Here is a 17027-nt window from a genome sequence, read left to right as displayed (position 1 = left end):
TTTCATTTACTTCCTCTTACTCTCTATAACAAATGTCAAAGACTGCAAAAACTAATTCCAGTAAAGTTTCTTTACTCTAGCTTTTTGCTCGCAACTTCAGCCCAAGTCACACATGGTTTACCACCACTCTCATTTTTGGGACTTTCTCCAACTTGCCTTATGCCTGAAGCCCAGTCTGACATTCCTCTATCCTTTTTTTTCGATCCTTCTTCAAAACAAACTCTTTCAGGCAGCATCGAAATCTTAATCCTTCACATAAGAAAGTGGTAACTGAAGAGATGACAAGGATTTAAAATATTTGACCGAAATTTTCTTAATATTGGGAGCCAGACTTTAGTTTAGTATGTTGGCACAATACCACTTTCTCTGGCAAACGTAGAAGGGAAAGGCATCCACTTTTACTGAATGTAAGCTTTCATTTTCAGGAGTTGCGTCTAAATTTCATCCTTGTGACTATAGCTTTCTAAATGTCAACTGAGATGGTGTTCTTCCAGATTCTACACAGCTTCCATTTCCAACCTATTGCTAGATGACAAAGGGGCAAATTTCTCATATCTACCCCAAACAACCTCCCCCAAACATACCTTCTTCCAAACAATGTTACATGAAAAGATGCAGAAGGTATCTTTTACAGAAGGTACTTGGAAGGAGTTTTACTCATTAGGATATTGCCAAACAGTGTAAATTATCATTCTTATTAACACATTGCCAGCTGGGACAGACATATAATCTATTATGTATGTTTGCATCAATGAATTGAATTTTACTTCTCAAGATACCTATTTGAAGCATGACCTGGAAGACCCACTATCTGAAAACATATTGAAACATGTATTTCCATATTTTAAACAGAAATGGACATATACAATACTAAAACAAAATCACTAATACATAGTGCAATGGATTAATCACAACTTTTCTTTAGTAGCATTACTAGCTTTGTGCATAAAGTTAGATAGGTATTTAACTTATATGTTAATTAATCAAGGACAGAATGAAACAGTGCAAACTAATTTCAGAGGAGTATCATTCTGAAAACAGAGGAATTTATTAAGCAAGAATGAAGATCAGTGATCAGCATATCCTTTATTATTCCTCAAAAAAGGAGAAGATAATCTTATCTTGTTCTTCCTGGTAAGGAGAATGGAAGCAAGCAGGAAGAATGAAACTGCCTAAAACAGATGAATTAACAAATCTTTGGTCATAAGCTAGGCATCTTGTTTAACAAAGACCTATGAGAAGTCACTTTTCAACTTAAGAGTTAGTTTATTCAGTTTAAAGAGGTATAAAGAAAAATCCTTTTTCAGATTACATATCTATGCAGGCAGCACAAACAATCCCATTCACCCTAGAAGTAAAGATAATGACACTGCAACATGGTAAGTTCCACATACTAAAGTTTTGTATCCCAACAGTTAGCTCTATCTCCACTGCCTAATAGCACAATGTTTTATACATCTCAGGAAACAATCGTGTTGTAACTGGGTCTTTCATCAGTTGGATTTTATTCAGATTGGAGCAAAGCGTGCTGTCCACTGAAGAAACTTTGCTGATGACTGAAATCAGGATTAATGAGCAATTAAGCAAGATAGCAGAAAGAAGCTAGTATAGTAAGATACAAAGCTAAACTTTGGCTCTTCTGATAAATTATTTTTAAAGTATCAGAGATTTTTAATGAAGCCTGGTAGACGCTAAAACTTACAGACCCTCTCCTCCAGTAAATCCCCCATGGCAACTGCATGGGTTAGACAAGCAGCAAGCACAACACTCATTCAGAGAACACTACTCTCTGGATCTGAAAAAACTTTTTAAGGCCTTCTCTGGGTTTTTGCTTGTTTTCAGTGACCAAAAAACCCTATTTTTAACACACCATTGTTGATGGCTTTGATAATTTTTTTTTTCCTTTGAAGAGAATGACTTTGCATTTCTTTCAGTATAGCACCGACTTTCAGCTTTTAGGTTAGTTTCTCAAACATGCTCATTGAAAACAAAAGGCCTGATATTAATAATCAAGTAGTCAAAGTCTTTCCAGAAGGGCTGATAAGAAAGCTACATTTAAAGTTGGAGTCGTTTTGCTTACCATGAAAACCTGTAAGCCCTAAAATCAACTAAGATTGGCTACTTCCCCATCCTTTTGGCCAATTTTATCTTTTGACCAATCCTAATGGTTACTGTTCTTTGTTTACCTTTTTAAACATCCAAGACACACAAGTGCATGTGTCTTCAAATCCAATGCACTCAAATTCAGCCTACACCAACAGAAAAACATTACAAGCTGAAGGCTATAAAAAGTGCTTAAATGACCTGTAGATGCAGTCCAGCACCTAACAGACAAGTGGGCACATTTGAAGAAATCACAATACTGGCAACATTTTTAATCATTTCAAAGATCAAAATGGAATGGCCATGGGACTCTGTTTCAACTGCCTTAAAGGCTCCCTTTCCAGATGGAGCTGGAGAATACTGTTAGTGTAAACCTGTACAACGTTGCATATTCTATGCCCTCTGATGGAAAGATTTCACATTCCTTAAAAAAAAAAAAAAAGTGAAGTTCAAACATAATACAAACATTGTATTAATGTAAAATTTGAAGAAATATTATTGCATTTTAAATCACCAATGTTCCTTTTATTTCAGCACCATGAACTTTGTATTTTCTACTATAGCTTTAGTAAGACTGAATATTTTTGGAGGTTCTAGACTAATGTGGTCAGTCTTTATAAGCTACAAGAATATTTCCAGCTAAATCATCTACTCCACATATATTAATGCTTTATTTAAAATAATTTCTATTCAATAAAATGGAATATCATAAATGTATTTAAAACATTCCACCATTTAAAGCTAGCCTAATGTTAGAATTTCATGCTACATTGCAGTGGAGATTTTGGCATGTATGGCTTTCCTAGACCCTAGAGACAGCAAGATGATTATTAAATAACATATCCTGGATGTAGAAAATAATAAACTTTTTATTTTATATTAATTCTAGTTCTCATATATATTTTGCTAACAACAATATAAAGTTCAGCTGGGGAGGGAGAATACTCTCATACTTACTGTTAAAGTTGTTTTGTCTCTCTAAAGTCTGATTGCTGCCATTTTTCATAGCACTCAAGGATATGGTATGCTGAGGATGTTGGATGGTGTCCACAGTTTTGAGTGTATTTTTAAAAATCTCTTAAGTAAAGCAGTATGTGTTTCTTATTTAAACTGTATATTCTTAAACAAAGCCTACGTGTTGCAGCATTTGCAAATCAGTAGGTGTCCATCTCCCTTTCAAAACACTAATCACACTAAAATAAGTTGTTTTTTTTCTGAAGAGTTTTAAACTAGAAGCCCTATGCAAACATACATATTTGGTAGTTAAAGATCATGCAATGCTTTTCTGCAAAGTTATTGTAATTATCAGTTCCTGTCTACTTCTTCAGCTTTAGTAGCACTGCTCTCCCTTACAACAGTTAAATCACAACCCCAAGTATCTTTAAGGGTCTTTAGTCACTGATTATTAGGAGATTTCAAATTCTTTGGAATTAAAGCTGGTTACACTCAAAGTAGCTGTTTATTTACCCAAATCATCTCTTGAGCATTTAATACACTCCAGCTCTTACATGCTAATCCTACAGATGTTTTTACATTTATTTTATATGACACGTCACACATGCGTACACACACAAAAATGACAACGCTGAATAAAGTTAAGTCTCAGGCTTGCATGAAAACCACGCCTTGAGTCTGATATGTAACTAGCACTACTTATCTCAAATGTATCCCAGTTAAAAGAGAAGAGACACACTGACAAACAACATTTGTTTGTTTTATTTATACCAGTTAGCTATCTCCTCCCAAGAGAGGCACCAAGACTTCTGGAGGAGTATCCTTACGGCCATAAGGTGAGATACTTCATATTTTCCAGGGAACTGTGAAAGAGTACTGTATCTGTACTTTCTGGGCACAGGGAAGATATTCTAGGAAGGCTTTCAAATATCACTAGCTTGCAACCACTAAAGTGATCATGCTGATGTATATTTGATTGAATTTTAGTATACACTACCTTTACACTAGTATATATAAAAGGCAGAAGTCAAAAATCACTTCCACTCTTCAGAGTCTTAGTGTATGGGAGCTAGACTCAAATTAGGTGCAAAACTTTACAGCAGTGACAGACCTAAAAGGTAATGCTAGTTCTCTTCTCATGTATCAACATAACAGACTCTAGCAGGTTTTCAGGATAAATAGGGAAAGACTGGTATATCTTGGAAAAGGAATGCCATTAGAACAGGAACCAACTCAGCAGTCTTTAGGAAACTTCAGAATTTTTGCTTGTTCTTGTCCTAGGGAATTAGTGCCCATTTCTATACCCAATATAAAAGCGACCCACCTATGTAGAAAAAAAAGAATTTTTTTTCCCCCTCACAGAACTGCAAAATTTTCTAATATAAAACTACTACAGCCCTTTAAAGCAATTTCATTTAATTTCATTGGTTTTACAAGCATTTCAGGAATGCAAATAAGGAAACATCTAACAAGGGACAGATAAATGCAGCTATCTTAATACACCTACATTATCATGTACATTGTGTATGTATATTACTATATACATATTTGTGGTAATTGGTCAATAAACCCAGTATTCTCCCCAAAAGCTTGCACTGTCCAGTTCTTGGGATGACCTGGCAGCCTGGCTAGAACTGCTGTTCTGACTGGAGAGCTGGAAATGTCTGCCAAATGGCTGAACTTTGTTTCTACCTTGATAAACTGCTCTCTTCCTGCCCTCTCTCACAGAAGGCTGAGGAAGGGGCTGGGTGCCTGAGCAAAAAAAGAAAAACAACCCCAAACACAGCCTGAAATTTCAGCATGAAATTGTTAACTTAAATGGTCAGGCAGGCTGAAAGATGCTATCAGACCTCTACAAATAACATCACAGTAAGACAGGTATGCCAAAGTATGTTTGCTGGTCATTTTGGAAGGAACCTAACTTTAGACATCTAAAAACTAGTCTAAAATAGATATCTAGGTGGGCTTTAGTGGACAAATCATCTGACCTATTTTAGGAAAAACAAATAACTTCAGATAGAGACTGCTTTCTTCCATTTGCCCTGAAGAAGGTCTACGGGGACTAATTTGTACTTAAAATACCAAATTTTCATATATTCAGGGTAGGAAAGACGAATCCCACCCTTTGCTCTGTCCACTAGGTACTACATATGTTAGTGTTAGGGAAGCCATCATAGATTCACAGCCAAAGGCCTGCAGATGAGATTTAGCCCAAAGTACCACCCGTTTAGTTCACAGCCAGTTCCAGATTCCCAGGAGGCTCAGAAGCTCTCCCATGCACATGTAACAACACATACTCATCCCATAAACAAAACAACAGATGCACTTCCAGTTGCATAATGAGAGTGCACCTGCATTTGCTTGCATATTCCTTCACACCTATGTGTGTGGGGTACCTGCATGATACTCTCCTTTCCCATGGTGTTCAACTCTCAGCTGCCATCCATAAAAGCCAAAATGTTGGCCTCATTGTTTAATTTTACCAGCAGACACTGAGTATGAGACTGGGAACATCTGTTGCTCTGGGTATGTTTACTCTGCATAATTCAGCAGCATGGAAATATCTAAGCTAGATAAATATCAGTTAGATAGCTGGCAAGGAGGTAGCTCCAGAAATGGAAACTACACTAACATGATAACCCACCCATGCTTGTTTAAGCATGCTTGCTCAAAGAATTTAGAGATACAGTGGTATGTGGAGATACCTGCAATATTATTCACTGTAGACATACCACCAGTGTAATTTCCTTTGCAAGACAAGAAAGATTCCTGCAGAATAGGTAAAAATCCAAAGCTCTACAGGTGAGCAACGAGCACCTGGAAACATTTTTCTCTTCTTAGAAGAGACATTCTTCAACAGTAAAGATTTTGGCAAGAAAGGAGGGCACCACTTTCACAGCATTCCTTGAAAACTTCTTTGAAAAAACAACTGGCTTTTCAACCAACAGTAATGAACAGACATATATGTATCTCATAAGAAATGTAATCAAATAAAGTTTCAGAAGACAGGCACCCTCTTTTCAGCTATTGTTTGAAAGTCAGAACAAAGTCCCCACAAGGAAATAGTAGTTTGTTTTGGAAAGGCTCCACAAGCTCCTTTTTTATAAAAGTTGAAAATCCTGTATTTTTCAGTCTGATACAACCTCTCCAAATAACATCCAGCACAGAAAAAAATGCATCATTAAATTGATCTATTTGTTGATCCAAGACACCAGTATATTATGTATATTTTTATGCCAGAAAACTGTTTGTTTATTCCTCTTTATTTACATCCTTTTTTGTAAAATGAAGTGTGAAGTCTTTCTGACATAATTTCTGACCTGTGAGATGTTCAAAAGGGAAACCTTTCTCAAAGTCACTGGATGCTTTATTTCTTGAAAAATGTAATGTCACTCTCTAATTTTCTGTTCTTTCTATGTTTTTGATGTGGCACAAATAATTGTCTTAACTATCATACATTGACATTCATAAGTTAATGAAGAACCTTTAAATTGCTTAAAGAGTAATTTCTACCATGTTAAAGTCAACAAATCTCTACAGTGGTCATACAATAGATATTAAATCTCAGCTGAGGCATACTGAACATATTTGGTAACATCCTGACACCATACAGAAGGATGCCAAGTAGTTCAAAATAGAATGAGAACAAGCCAGCACCCAGTGAGACCAATTTTAACTGCAATGGTAGTGTAATAACAGTTTTTAGAAAGATTTTTTCCCCCTCTTTTAAATGTCAGTATATAGTGCAGAGCACAGACCTAACAAAGGTTTCTCCATGTTTGGCCAGGTGGGTAAATGAAACTAAGCTAGTGATCCAGGGACATGGAACAACCAACCCAGCAATGACTGATTTTTATTTATTCTATCAAAAGAAAACAAAAATCTTTTCACAGCTGCAGAGGGGTAATTTTAGGTTCATCTAAACTAGTTAAGTTTCCATGGAATGGAGTAGAGGAGATGTTAAGACAAATTCTCAACTTTGTACTCATCAGAAGTAAGGCAAGAGGATTCTAAACACTTTATTATGTTAACATTTCCAACCTTATGGTAAAAAGAACCTTAACAACATCAAGAGTTAAATAAAAATATATTTTTTAGATCAATGAGATATTAAACTACAGAGTGCTATGTCAGTGTAAAAACACCACCAGTGTTAATGCAAAACAGAAATAGATGATATGCATAAATTCAGGAGTTATTTGTCAAACACCATCTGCTTTTCCTTTCATTCTTTTCTGATTTTGATCTGTAAAAAACCACATCAGTATCAAATGTCACTTAGTTCTTATTCAAACAGAGCAGTCCAGACACAGCGGCTGCACCAGCTGACTTAGCTGACCTGGGCCTAGAGTAAAAACAAACCCCTACAAACCACCAGATGTAAGCAATTGAATAGTGATCAATTTAATTAATTGAACAGCTTTCCAAAGTTTACTGTAATGTTTTAACCCTTCAGGCATCCCTGAGAAAGGCAACTTGCAATTTGTACTTAAGGGCAGGATTTGTTCAGAGGGCTACATTTTGCTAGCTTTAAATCCTTTTGATTTCCATTGATAAAAACAAAATTCCACCTATGAAAAACACATCTTTTTTTCTAATTGACAGTACGATAATAACTTTTTTTTTTTTTTTTTAGCATTTCCATCAAACATCTTAGAGAAATTAGATGGCCAAGAAAATCAAACTGTTTTCAAGTGAAATTCATGGGAATAAGATTTCCTTTAAAACACCTAAAATAAAAAATATATATTTTTAGAACAAAAATTTTTTTATAGGCCTAAAAGATTTGGGGCCCCATATGACTTTTTAAACTTTTTACCTGTATTACAGATGTCCCACCAAGTAACCTAGTAATTTATTTCAAACAAAGCAATGAACATAGACATAATTGAATGTGTGTCACAGTTACATGTACTTACTGCAGCTGTAAAAATTATACACCACACACAAAAATTGACTCAAAAGGCATTTTAAGATATTGGCACAACATCTTTTAACCTAGACATTTGTCCTGAAGGTGTGTGGTGAGGGGATTTCCCCACCTTCCTCATTCAAATTAATAGAATTTTGCCACAATTTAACACAATTGGGATTTCAGCCAAGATGCATAATAATAGAATATAATTCTTAAAGTTTGCATTGTACAAGTTTGTATAAATTTACTAATGTTTGTACGGTGCCTAGCACAACAGGTCTGAGGCTTCTGGGCACTACCACAACATAAATTAATTCTAATGCAGTCTTTGTATCTGAGAGAAGCATAAAACCTACACGGATTAAGCTCAATTATACACATTTTAAACAACCTGCTATATAATATGACATAATCAACATCCTAACCACAAGCTGCTCTATTTCCAATTATTTTACTTTAATCTCTGTAATACACATATTTCCACTAACACTGTAGAGTTAGTTCTACTAACTAGAGAGAAGAATAAAATCTACTTACAAAGACAGAAGAGTTATATTTGTAGAGACTGGCCCCAGATTTGGAATGATCTCCAGTTCATTGTTGTTCAGCTTCCTATTAATATTAAAAAAGGAAGAGTCAGCTTTGATGTCAATCAGAAGTATATACATTGGATTTGCTGAACTGCCAAACAATGTCATTCCAAAATTGAAATTAATTTGCATTTCACTTAACGTAGCATATCAGAAGAACAGCAAACATCTTTGTTTTTCAACCACTTATCCCTAGAGAAACAGCTGTACAATTACCATACCCAAACAATTTATTTTTAATTAAGACAAATTAACTTACACTTCCCGAAGACCATGAAGGTGATCCAAGGAACCAGTGTTGACTGAATATAATCTGTTGTGACTTAAATCCCTATGAGGTTACAAAAATAAACAAGCTGTCAGTTTTGCCATAAAATATTGGGTAAAGCAATGCAATTTCAATCCAAACTATACTATCATTTGTCTCCAAGTTTATAAAAAGTGAGGTTTTGATATTAGTAAAATTAGAATAGAAACTCATTTCAGTACTCAATGTATAAATAACTGTAAGTGCCTTGATCACTACCAGTAGTATCAAAGAATTTCCTGCAGCTCTGAACAGCTTGGGCTGTGAGTGCCTGTGGCCATGCATTTAAGGCAGTTATCACAAAAAACATCTCAACATTTATATATGCCACCAACAACCTCCCCTCAATTCCTTCACAACAAAAGATCCAACCTCTAATGGCTAAAGCAACCTCTAATGGCTAAAGTCATTCAAGAGAAATTCATAAAGCAAGTCTCACTGCAGTCTCATTTCTTGAGTCAAGATCAGAGTATCTGTTATCATCAAGTCTTCTCACTTGCTTCTCTAAAGCAACTCACAAATCACAACTGCACGATATGACAGCACAGAAATCTTGATTCTATTTTCATGCTTTCATACAATTCAGAACTCTTCTTCTATAAGTAAATTTAATGTGCATCTTAAACATGCAATATCAGAAGAAAACAGACACAAGAAGGCCTCATACTATGCTGAATTTTAAGATGTCTATTAATATGAGATATAATTGCACTTGGAAAAGTAGTTTGTAACACTAAGCTTTTTCCTTTCTGTACTTAAGATCCCAATATATATATCGATGCGGTTTGTAAGAAATTTCGTTAATGAAGTTCCACATATACTTCTTTAGAGACAACAGTGTTTGTTACAAAACAAGGTATAGTACTAAGAATCCAACACATTTTCTTGACCACTGTCAACCTTTAATTCTTTTCATCTACAGACACCTCCTGAGACTCTTCAATGTCCTCTTGAACATTTGAAAATATCATGTAATAAGAGTATGCAATAAGAAACATTTACTGTGGTCTCAGAGGTACTAGAAACACCACAGAACCAAAAAGAATGACCATACAAGAGAATGCAGAGAAATTAGGCAAACCCAAACTTGCAGGCCTATAGAGATCTGTGCAAGTGGTACGGATTTAAAACTGGTCTTTCACTATGGCTTGCCCTGTTGTCCCATTTTTTAGTCACCTATCCACCACAACCTCTAAGTTTCTGCTCCCATACTAGCCCGTCACTATCTTACCTGCACCGATACAACTGTCTGCAAGGTGGGTGCTGAACAGCAGAACGCTGAGTTTATCCAAGCCAAGAAACAAAAGCTTTATTATTTTTAAGTTTCTAAACTCACCCCTTTTCAGTGACAGAATTTGCAACACAGACCCACAAACAATTGCACTAGCAGACTTGAGGAACGAGCAGCTGAGGCACCAGGGAAAGGGAAGAGAATTTCTCAGCCTGGATTATTTCACAACACTTCACCCTGTGCTAATTGACCACTGCATCCTGAATGCTGTGCCAACAGGTCTGTCTGTGATAAAAGCAGGAAGGGGCTTGGAAAAGAGGGTGCTTGGCACCACCAGAAGGGTCTGAAAGTCAATGTCTAGGCCAGCACTAAGCCAGCTCCTCATCAAGCCATGTGGGCATGAAGAGCATCTCAAGTTTAATATATGAGGAAACTCAAGGAGTCTAAGCTTTTCTGGAGAATATGATTCAGTACACGGTCATCTATGCTCAGTATGCCAAACACAGGTCTGTGACTGTCACGGCTGTGTCTGTTTTCCAACATGCCAAGGCTGCACCCGCATCTACAGATTTGGAAGCGATGGATCCTGACAGATGGTTTGCACAGCCATGCTATACTACATAAGGACCAGAACTGGCCCACATCAAGCCAGCTGCAAGATCTGTGCAATGCACTCAGCTATATTACTAAGTCCTGAGCAATTGGGGATCTCAGGAACTCAGGTTTCTCTGCACCTACCATTTCAGATTCTTGAAGAACACAGATATAAAACTGAAACCCAACCAGGTATCTAGGCTCCTTATGTATCACAAGGGGACAGTAAAATCATGTTTTAGACTCCCAGAATGGTTTGGTGCTTTATGCTTCATTTGTTCAGTGTTTCCAGAATGAGGTATCTGCTTTGCAAGAATCTCAACCCACATATTCCCCCCTCAACTCCAACTGTATGCCCAAATACCCAGCTACAGAGTCCCAAGTCTTGAATTCTTTTCTGTGAGAGTGGCATAGCTTCAACGGGAGGAACAGAGACTGCCCACTCCATGAGCGGTTACAGTCCTGGGGGGTCAGGCTCCCCCTGCAGAATAGAAACTACGAAAAAAACCTGTTCAAGGGAGGACTCAGGTCGCCCATTTCCTCAGATAGCATAGGACAAATAACTCCACTATCCCTTTTGTCCTCTCCCAGAATCAGTTAAAAAAAATAAAAATAATAATAAAAAAATAATCCCAGCCCCACATATGCATATTATGAGGGGTACCATCCAGTGCTCAGTTATTAGATATGCTCCGATGTGATGTGGCCCAGAGGGCTCAGGTGCCTGAAGCACCAGCATCTGGCTCAGAGTCACATATAGGGAGGAGATAAACATGACGTTCCCCAAGTCAGGGCAGCGTAGGAATGTGCACAGGGCAGAACTGAAGGTGTGAAAGGTATTTTCCACCTCAAAAAAAAAAAGGGGGGGGTGGCAGTTGGAGAGAGACACCTAGAGAACTGTCACACCCTCCAACCTCAGGTGGCCAGGGGAGGATGAACCTCAGTTCAGACTTAAGCACCTAATACATATCTGGGTCTTCTTCCAGGTGTCTAAACCCCTAAAGATTTTTCCTCTTAAATATGGAAAACCAATGCAGTGTTAACATTTTCAAAAATCCACAAATGGTAGTTTCATCATTATGATTGAGTTCTCCTGTAAATGAGGTTAACCACACTTGAATTACAGGACTGAATCTTTCATTGCTTAAGAGTCTAGTGCAAACATTAATCTGGCCACAGATTTGAGAAAAACCCATTTGTTTAACATCTGAAGATAGTAACTCTAGATCTGAGATTTTCATACTGCATTCTTAAATGTAAACACTGAAAAAATATGGTATAATAAACAACTAGGTTTTAACAGTGATGGGAACCTAACTTGTTACTTTAAAGTAGACAGAGTACAGAAAATTTTTACACTAAAACTTAATTCAATATTTGGCTTTAGTCTGTAGGGATTGTAAGAACTATGCAAATAAATAGCCAAAATTCAGTGAAGTTATGGCTGTTAGGGACTAATGTGTTACTGTTCTTCATGCTTTAGACAAGAATTAGGAATTAGTAATTACTTCAACAAAGAGCTTTCAACATTAGTGCTAAAAACCTGCGTTTCTTCATTTCATCTAAAAACCCTGCAAAAGGTTTATTTAAAACATGTTTGCCTAAAGGACCTACCAGACAGTAACAGACGTGAGTAGATTTGTTCTGCTGCAGTTATAACATGCAAAAAAAAAAAAAAAATCTGGCAGAGTCCTTAAACTATAAAAATCCTGCAATTACAACCACTGCTGTGCATGATCACCACACTGGAGCCAGACACTTTCACTCATAGCTCAAGCTCACATCCATCTGGAGTCTATCAAGGCAACCATGAGCGTAACAACTTATGCTAGGTTTCAAACAATTTTTTGTGTTTGTTTTTTAACACTGCAGATACCCTCAGATTTTCCATGTGGCACCTACTTTCAAAAATACATACATACAAACCCCTTATCCCTTGTTTACTTACAACAGGTTGTCAAACACAAGTTGAAGAAAAAAAACAAAGCAAAACAAAAAAACAAACAAAAAAACCAGACAATACTGACTTGCCTGTATCACACAGCTGTATACATGCTTGTCTACCAAGTACTGGGCAAAATATAAATTTTAAGTATTTTCATAAACACTATTCCAGTATTACTGGCATAAAGAATTTTCAACACTCAAATACTTTTGTATGAGTATCTTTCATATCTTTCACAGCCTCTGCATCAGAAAGCTGAAACAAAACTCTGAATATCCATGTTTATGTGATAAAAAAAATGAAGGAAGGCCTAATGCATAAAGGGAGAGGGTGAGTGTTTCTTCACACATTTTGTAAATATGACTTTTAGTCTCTAACTTAATTGACAACACTTAGTTACAATTATTATCTTCTTCCTTAGAGAACTCAGAAACCTGAGTCCCAAGTCAAATTTTAAAATGCAAATCCAGCAACAGCTTCTTAATCAATCCCACTGGGGCCTACAGAGCTGCTAATTCAGCAGAAATCAAGAGAGCTGAAAAACAAAAAGCCAGGCTGTAGCTGTTTTAAGACACTGATCCAAAGTGACTCATAAATCAGCTTGCTATGTTCAAGTTTTAGTCTGGAAAATATTGAAAAACAGCTGTGAAAACCATACGGCCCTTTTTTCTGGCAATTCTGGTAAAGAACTAGAGGATTTATAAAATGTAAATACCAAAAATGTAATACAAACACTAGTGAAAAATGTCTTTTAGATTTTCCCTTCTGTCTCACTGACAGTTTTAGCATTCCTAGGTGAACCTGGTAAGATGTATTCTAGAAATCCACTGAGAATTCATAAATACTGAAGACTCTGGCCCATATTCAAACTCTCTTCCTCCCTCTACTTCTGGCTATGAAGCATCAATTCTAACAAAGCAACATTCTTTCAATCTCAGGACACACATAGTAGAAGTAAATTAAAATTTAACTTCAAAACTATTTGCACACAGAGCCATTACAAATATTTATCTGTTTTCAGTGGATTATCATTATTTTACGTGAAGGCAGAGTTACAGGGGTTTGGGTTTTTTTTTTGGCTAAAACTACTGTAAAGCTGACAATTGTACCCTGTTTACACCCCACTTCATGAAGTATTTTCTGTGCAATGCAGTAGCCTCACATTTACCACCAAAAAAACTCCCAGAATTTAACTCAATATTCAGGCTCATTTTCTTATTTCACTCTTTGTCCACTATAAGGTCATGTAGTCTTTCCACATTCCAAACTCTCATTTTATTTCACTAAGGCATTTGAATACAAAAGGAATGAAAGAGTGAAACCAGAGCTTCAAAAGCCAACTTCATCGGACATGTTTTCTCTCTTGGTATGTAAAGCCTAACATGGGCCTAGACCTTCTTAGGCAAGAACTTGCATTCTCCTGCTCCGGAGTTCTTGCCTGCATATGTTGAGAACATGGTGTAATAGCTTTTCTTTTCCAAAGAGGATTGGAAATCCTGCAATTAAACTGCTAGCCTTTGGCTATATGCAGTGTGGACTTCCACGGGAAAAAACAGTAAACATATACCAATAAAATTCATAAACAGTCTTTTAAAAATCGTAAATGCACAGTTTGGAGAAACAATAATCTGGACTATTCAAACCTTTCCTGAGTATGTAAAGCTGAAAAGCATTATAATGTTACACATTGTGCAATCAAAGTTGCAAGTACTTGAGTAGCAGGAGGTAACAGACAATGCCACACACTGTCTTGCTCTCTTATTAAGAGGGGAAGGAAGAAAGAGCAGGGTACTTCTAAGGCATTTGACACAAACAAAAGAAATATTTACACAAAAGCAGCCAGACCACATGGTTTGGTGACACCTACAAAGAGATACTCCTGTGAGTTTAAGACCGAGTGACACAGCTGTCCAATGAGTAATCACAGCAGGGTTTCTTAAAACAGACCAAAGCTTATTTATACAAGTGGAACTTATTTTCTCACACTTTTAAAGGAATGTGAACTTACGTAAGGACAATTTACATTACCAAGGGAATTCTAATTAGAAAAACCTCCCTTGTGCTAACAAAAAAGCCTTGCAATGTGTTTTATTGTCTCTCAGTAAAGGAAGTGGAAAAGACAAATTCATATTATCGCTAATGAAAAATACTTTTTAAAGTAACTCTAAAAATGAAAGTTCTGTCATTTTCTCCCCTTGGTTTTAACTGAGGTGTCACATCTGAGTTTTAACTTAACATCACTAAACTAAGTTAAGCTATGAAACTAAGCTATAAAGTGTAGCTGAGTATCAAAAATACCTTAAGTTTTGTCAGAAAACTTATGTTAGTTTACTGTTCGAAAGAACAGGAGGGATGAAATTTAATAGGAAGCAAAACGAGCTGTTGAAGGTAGAGCAGATCCGGTATTTAATTCATGTTTCAATCACATAAGTCAAAAGAAAAAAAAAAAAGTCTTTCCCCTCACACTTTCCTATGCGCTGCACAGAAATATTCACCTCCTAGAGTCATTCATATGTTCAGCCCCATATGGTGTCAATACAGCCATCCACATTTCATGAGTAAAGCAGCATGACCTCCAGACGAGGCAATTGAGCAGAATTAGCCACAACTAATTGAAAGCCTTCCTGTTTACTTTAAAGTCCTTATCTCAATCTGCTTTGGAAATGTAATAGAAAATTAATACGACTAATATAGAAGATATTTGAGCGACAAGAGATTAAAAGCAAATGTGAAAAGTCCCTTAGCTACTTTCTGGCTTTTAGAAAGTTCCGATAATTTATGCTTTGTCCATAAAAGTTTGTCACTGAAAGCAAGTTTTCTACATATGGCGTTTCAGTTTGTGTTACTAAGAATTCAGTAAGTCTGTCTCATCGAATTAAATACAGTAAGTTTCAGCATTAATAAAACTATTACGCCCACAACTACTAAAGAATGAAGATCAAGAGTAAGAACCGCACAAACAAAAATAAGACCGCTAGAAAAATTTCTCTGACACACAAAGTAGCTGGAAACCGATATTAATTTGACGATTATTCTACGTTTTCCAGGAAAGTCATCAGAATAACTCCCCCCCCCCCCAAACCACTGAATAGCGTTACTGGGCCCAGCTTTAGTCCCAGCGATTACAGCCGTCAGCCCTCTTACAGCAGAAGTTTTTAACAGGCCAGCTGCTCCCCGCCCGGGTTGACCTGATGCCCGCAGCACCGCTCCGCGCCCGGCGCCCCCGGGACGTCCGGCGGCAGCGCAGCGACAGTTTCACCCCCGCGCCGGGCACCCCCTCCTCCCCCAACCGGCGTGGGACCCCCGCGCCGCCCGCACCTTCTGCTTCACAAAAAGGGCACTTCCCTCCCCAAACCCTGCCCCCCCCGCCCGCGGCACGGGGTGGCCGCGGAGCGGGCGCGGAGGCCCCGCGGGACGGAAGATGGCGGGCGGCCCTCCCCCGCCGCCGCGGATCCCCGCCGCGCCGGTACTCACAGCTGCACCGCCCCCCGCGGCAGCCGCTCGGGCACCCGGCTCAGCTCCAGCCGGCTGCAGGCGACGAGGTGCCCGGCGCAGCGGCAGGGCGCGGGGCAGCGGGCGGCGGCGCGGCCCCCCAGCAGCAGCAGCAGCAGCAGCAGCAGCAGCAGCAGGAGGGCGGCGGGCGCCGCGCGGGGCCGGAGGGGCATGGCGGGCTGGGCGCCGCTGCCCCGCGCTCCGCGTCCCTCGCGCTCCCACACTGACAGAGCTGGGCGCAGCGCGACCTCCCGCCTCTCAGCGCGGCTGGCGGCTCCCGCTCATGCCCCGAAGCCGCCGGCAAGGGGGGAAGGTGGTGGGGGAGGGAGAAAAAGAAGCGGGGGGAGGCACAACGCCGCAGCCGCCGCCAGCCACTCCGCAAACTTGCCACCGCCTCAGCCCGCCTCCGAGCGGCGGCGCGGCCCCGAGCGCGGCCAGCCCGCAGCCCCCTCCCCCTGCCATGTGACAATAACAAGCGCGGGGCCGCCCGGGCGGGGGCGCGAAAGGGGGAGCCGCGCGGCGGGAGCGCAGAAGTACGTGCTGGGGAGGTCTCCGCTGCGCGGGCGGCCGCTGCCAGGCGGGGGGGGCGGCACGGGGCACCTGGAGCCCGTCACCCCCCTTCCCTCCCTTGGGGTAGCTGCAGGGTGGCCCTGGAGCAGGGGCAGGACCAAGCGCCAGGCCTGGTCCTCGGCCAGAGCCGTGAGAGCTCCCCTGCCCGCACAGGGGGGTCTCGGGGCCGTGAGAGCTCCCTTCCCCGCACAGGGGAGTCTCCCAAGCCTTGTCCCCTTGCTGCGCGCTCAGGGTTTCCCTCTGCCACCTCGCCGTTTAGCACAAGCTGGAGCAATCCGGGGAGGCTGCTGCAGCCTGTGCAAAGGTCCAAACACGTTCCCAGCCGA

At 39.4% G+C, this 17027-nt stretch overlaps 1 protein-coding gene across 1 annotated transcript in view; it reads right to left on the bottom strand.

The window, feature by feature from the left end:
* The window catches only part of LRIG3 (leucine rich repeats and immunoglobulin like domains 3), a 45465-nt gene extending 29033 nt beyond the window's left edge, over window positions 1-16432 (bottom strand). Inside the window, exons 1-3 of the mRNA XM_067314281.1 lie at window positions 16114-16432; window positions 8822-8893; window positions 8510-8584 (exon numbers count right to left, since the gene is read on the bottom strand). Of these exons, the coding sequence (XP_067170382.1) occupies window positions 8510-8584; window positions 8822-8893; window positions 16114-16304 (338 nt within the window). The 5' untranslated portion in view covers window positions 16305-16432. The remainder of the gene's footprint in view (window positions 1-8509; window positions 8585-8821; window positions 8894-16113) is intronic.
* Window positions 16433-17027: the final 595 nt, after the last annotated feature.

Source organism: Apteryx mantelli, chromosome 1, assembly GCF_036417845.1.
Source record: "Apteryx mantelli isolate bAptMan1 chromosome 1, bAptMan1.hap1, whole genome shotgun sequence".
NCBI lineage: Eukaryota > Metazoa > Chordata > Aves > Apterygiformes > Apterygidae > Apteryx > Apteryx mantelli.
This window is presented reverse-complemented; position numbering and strand designations above follow the sequence as displayed.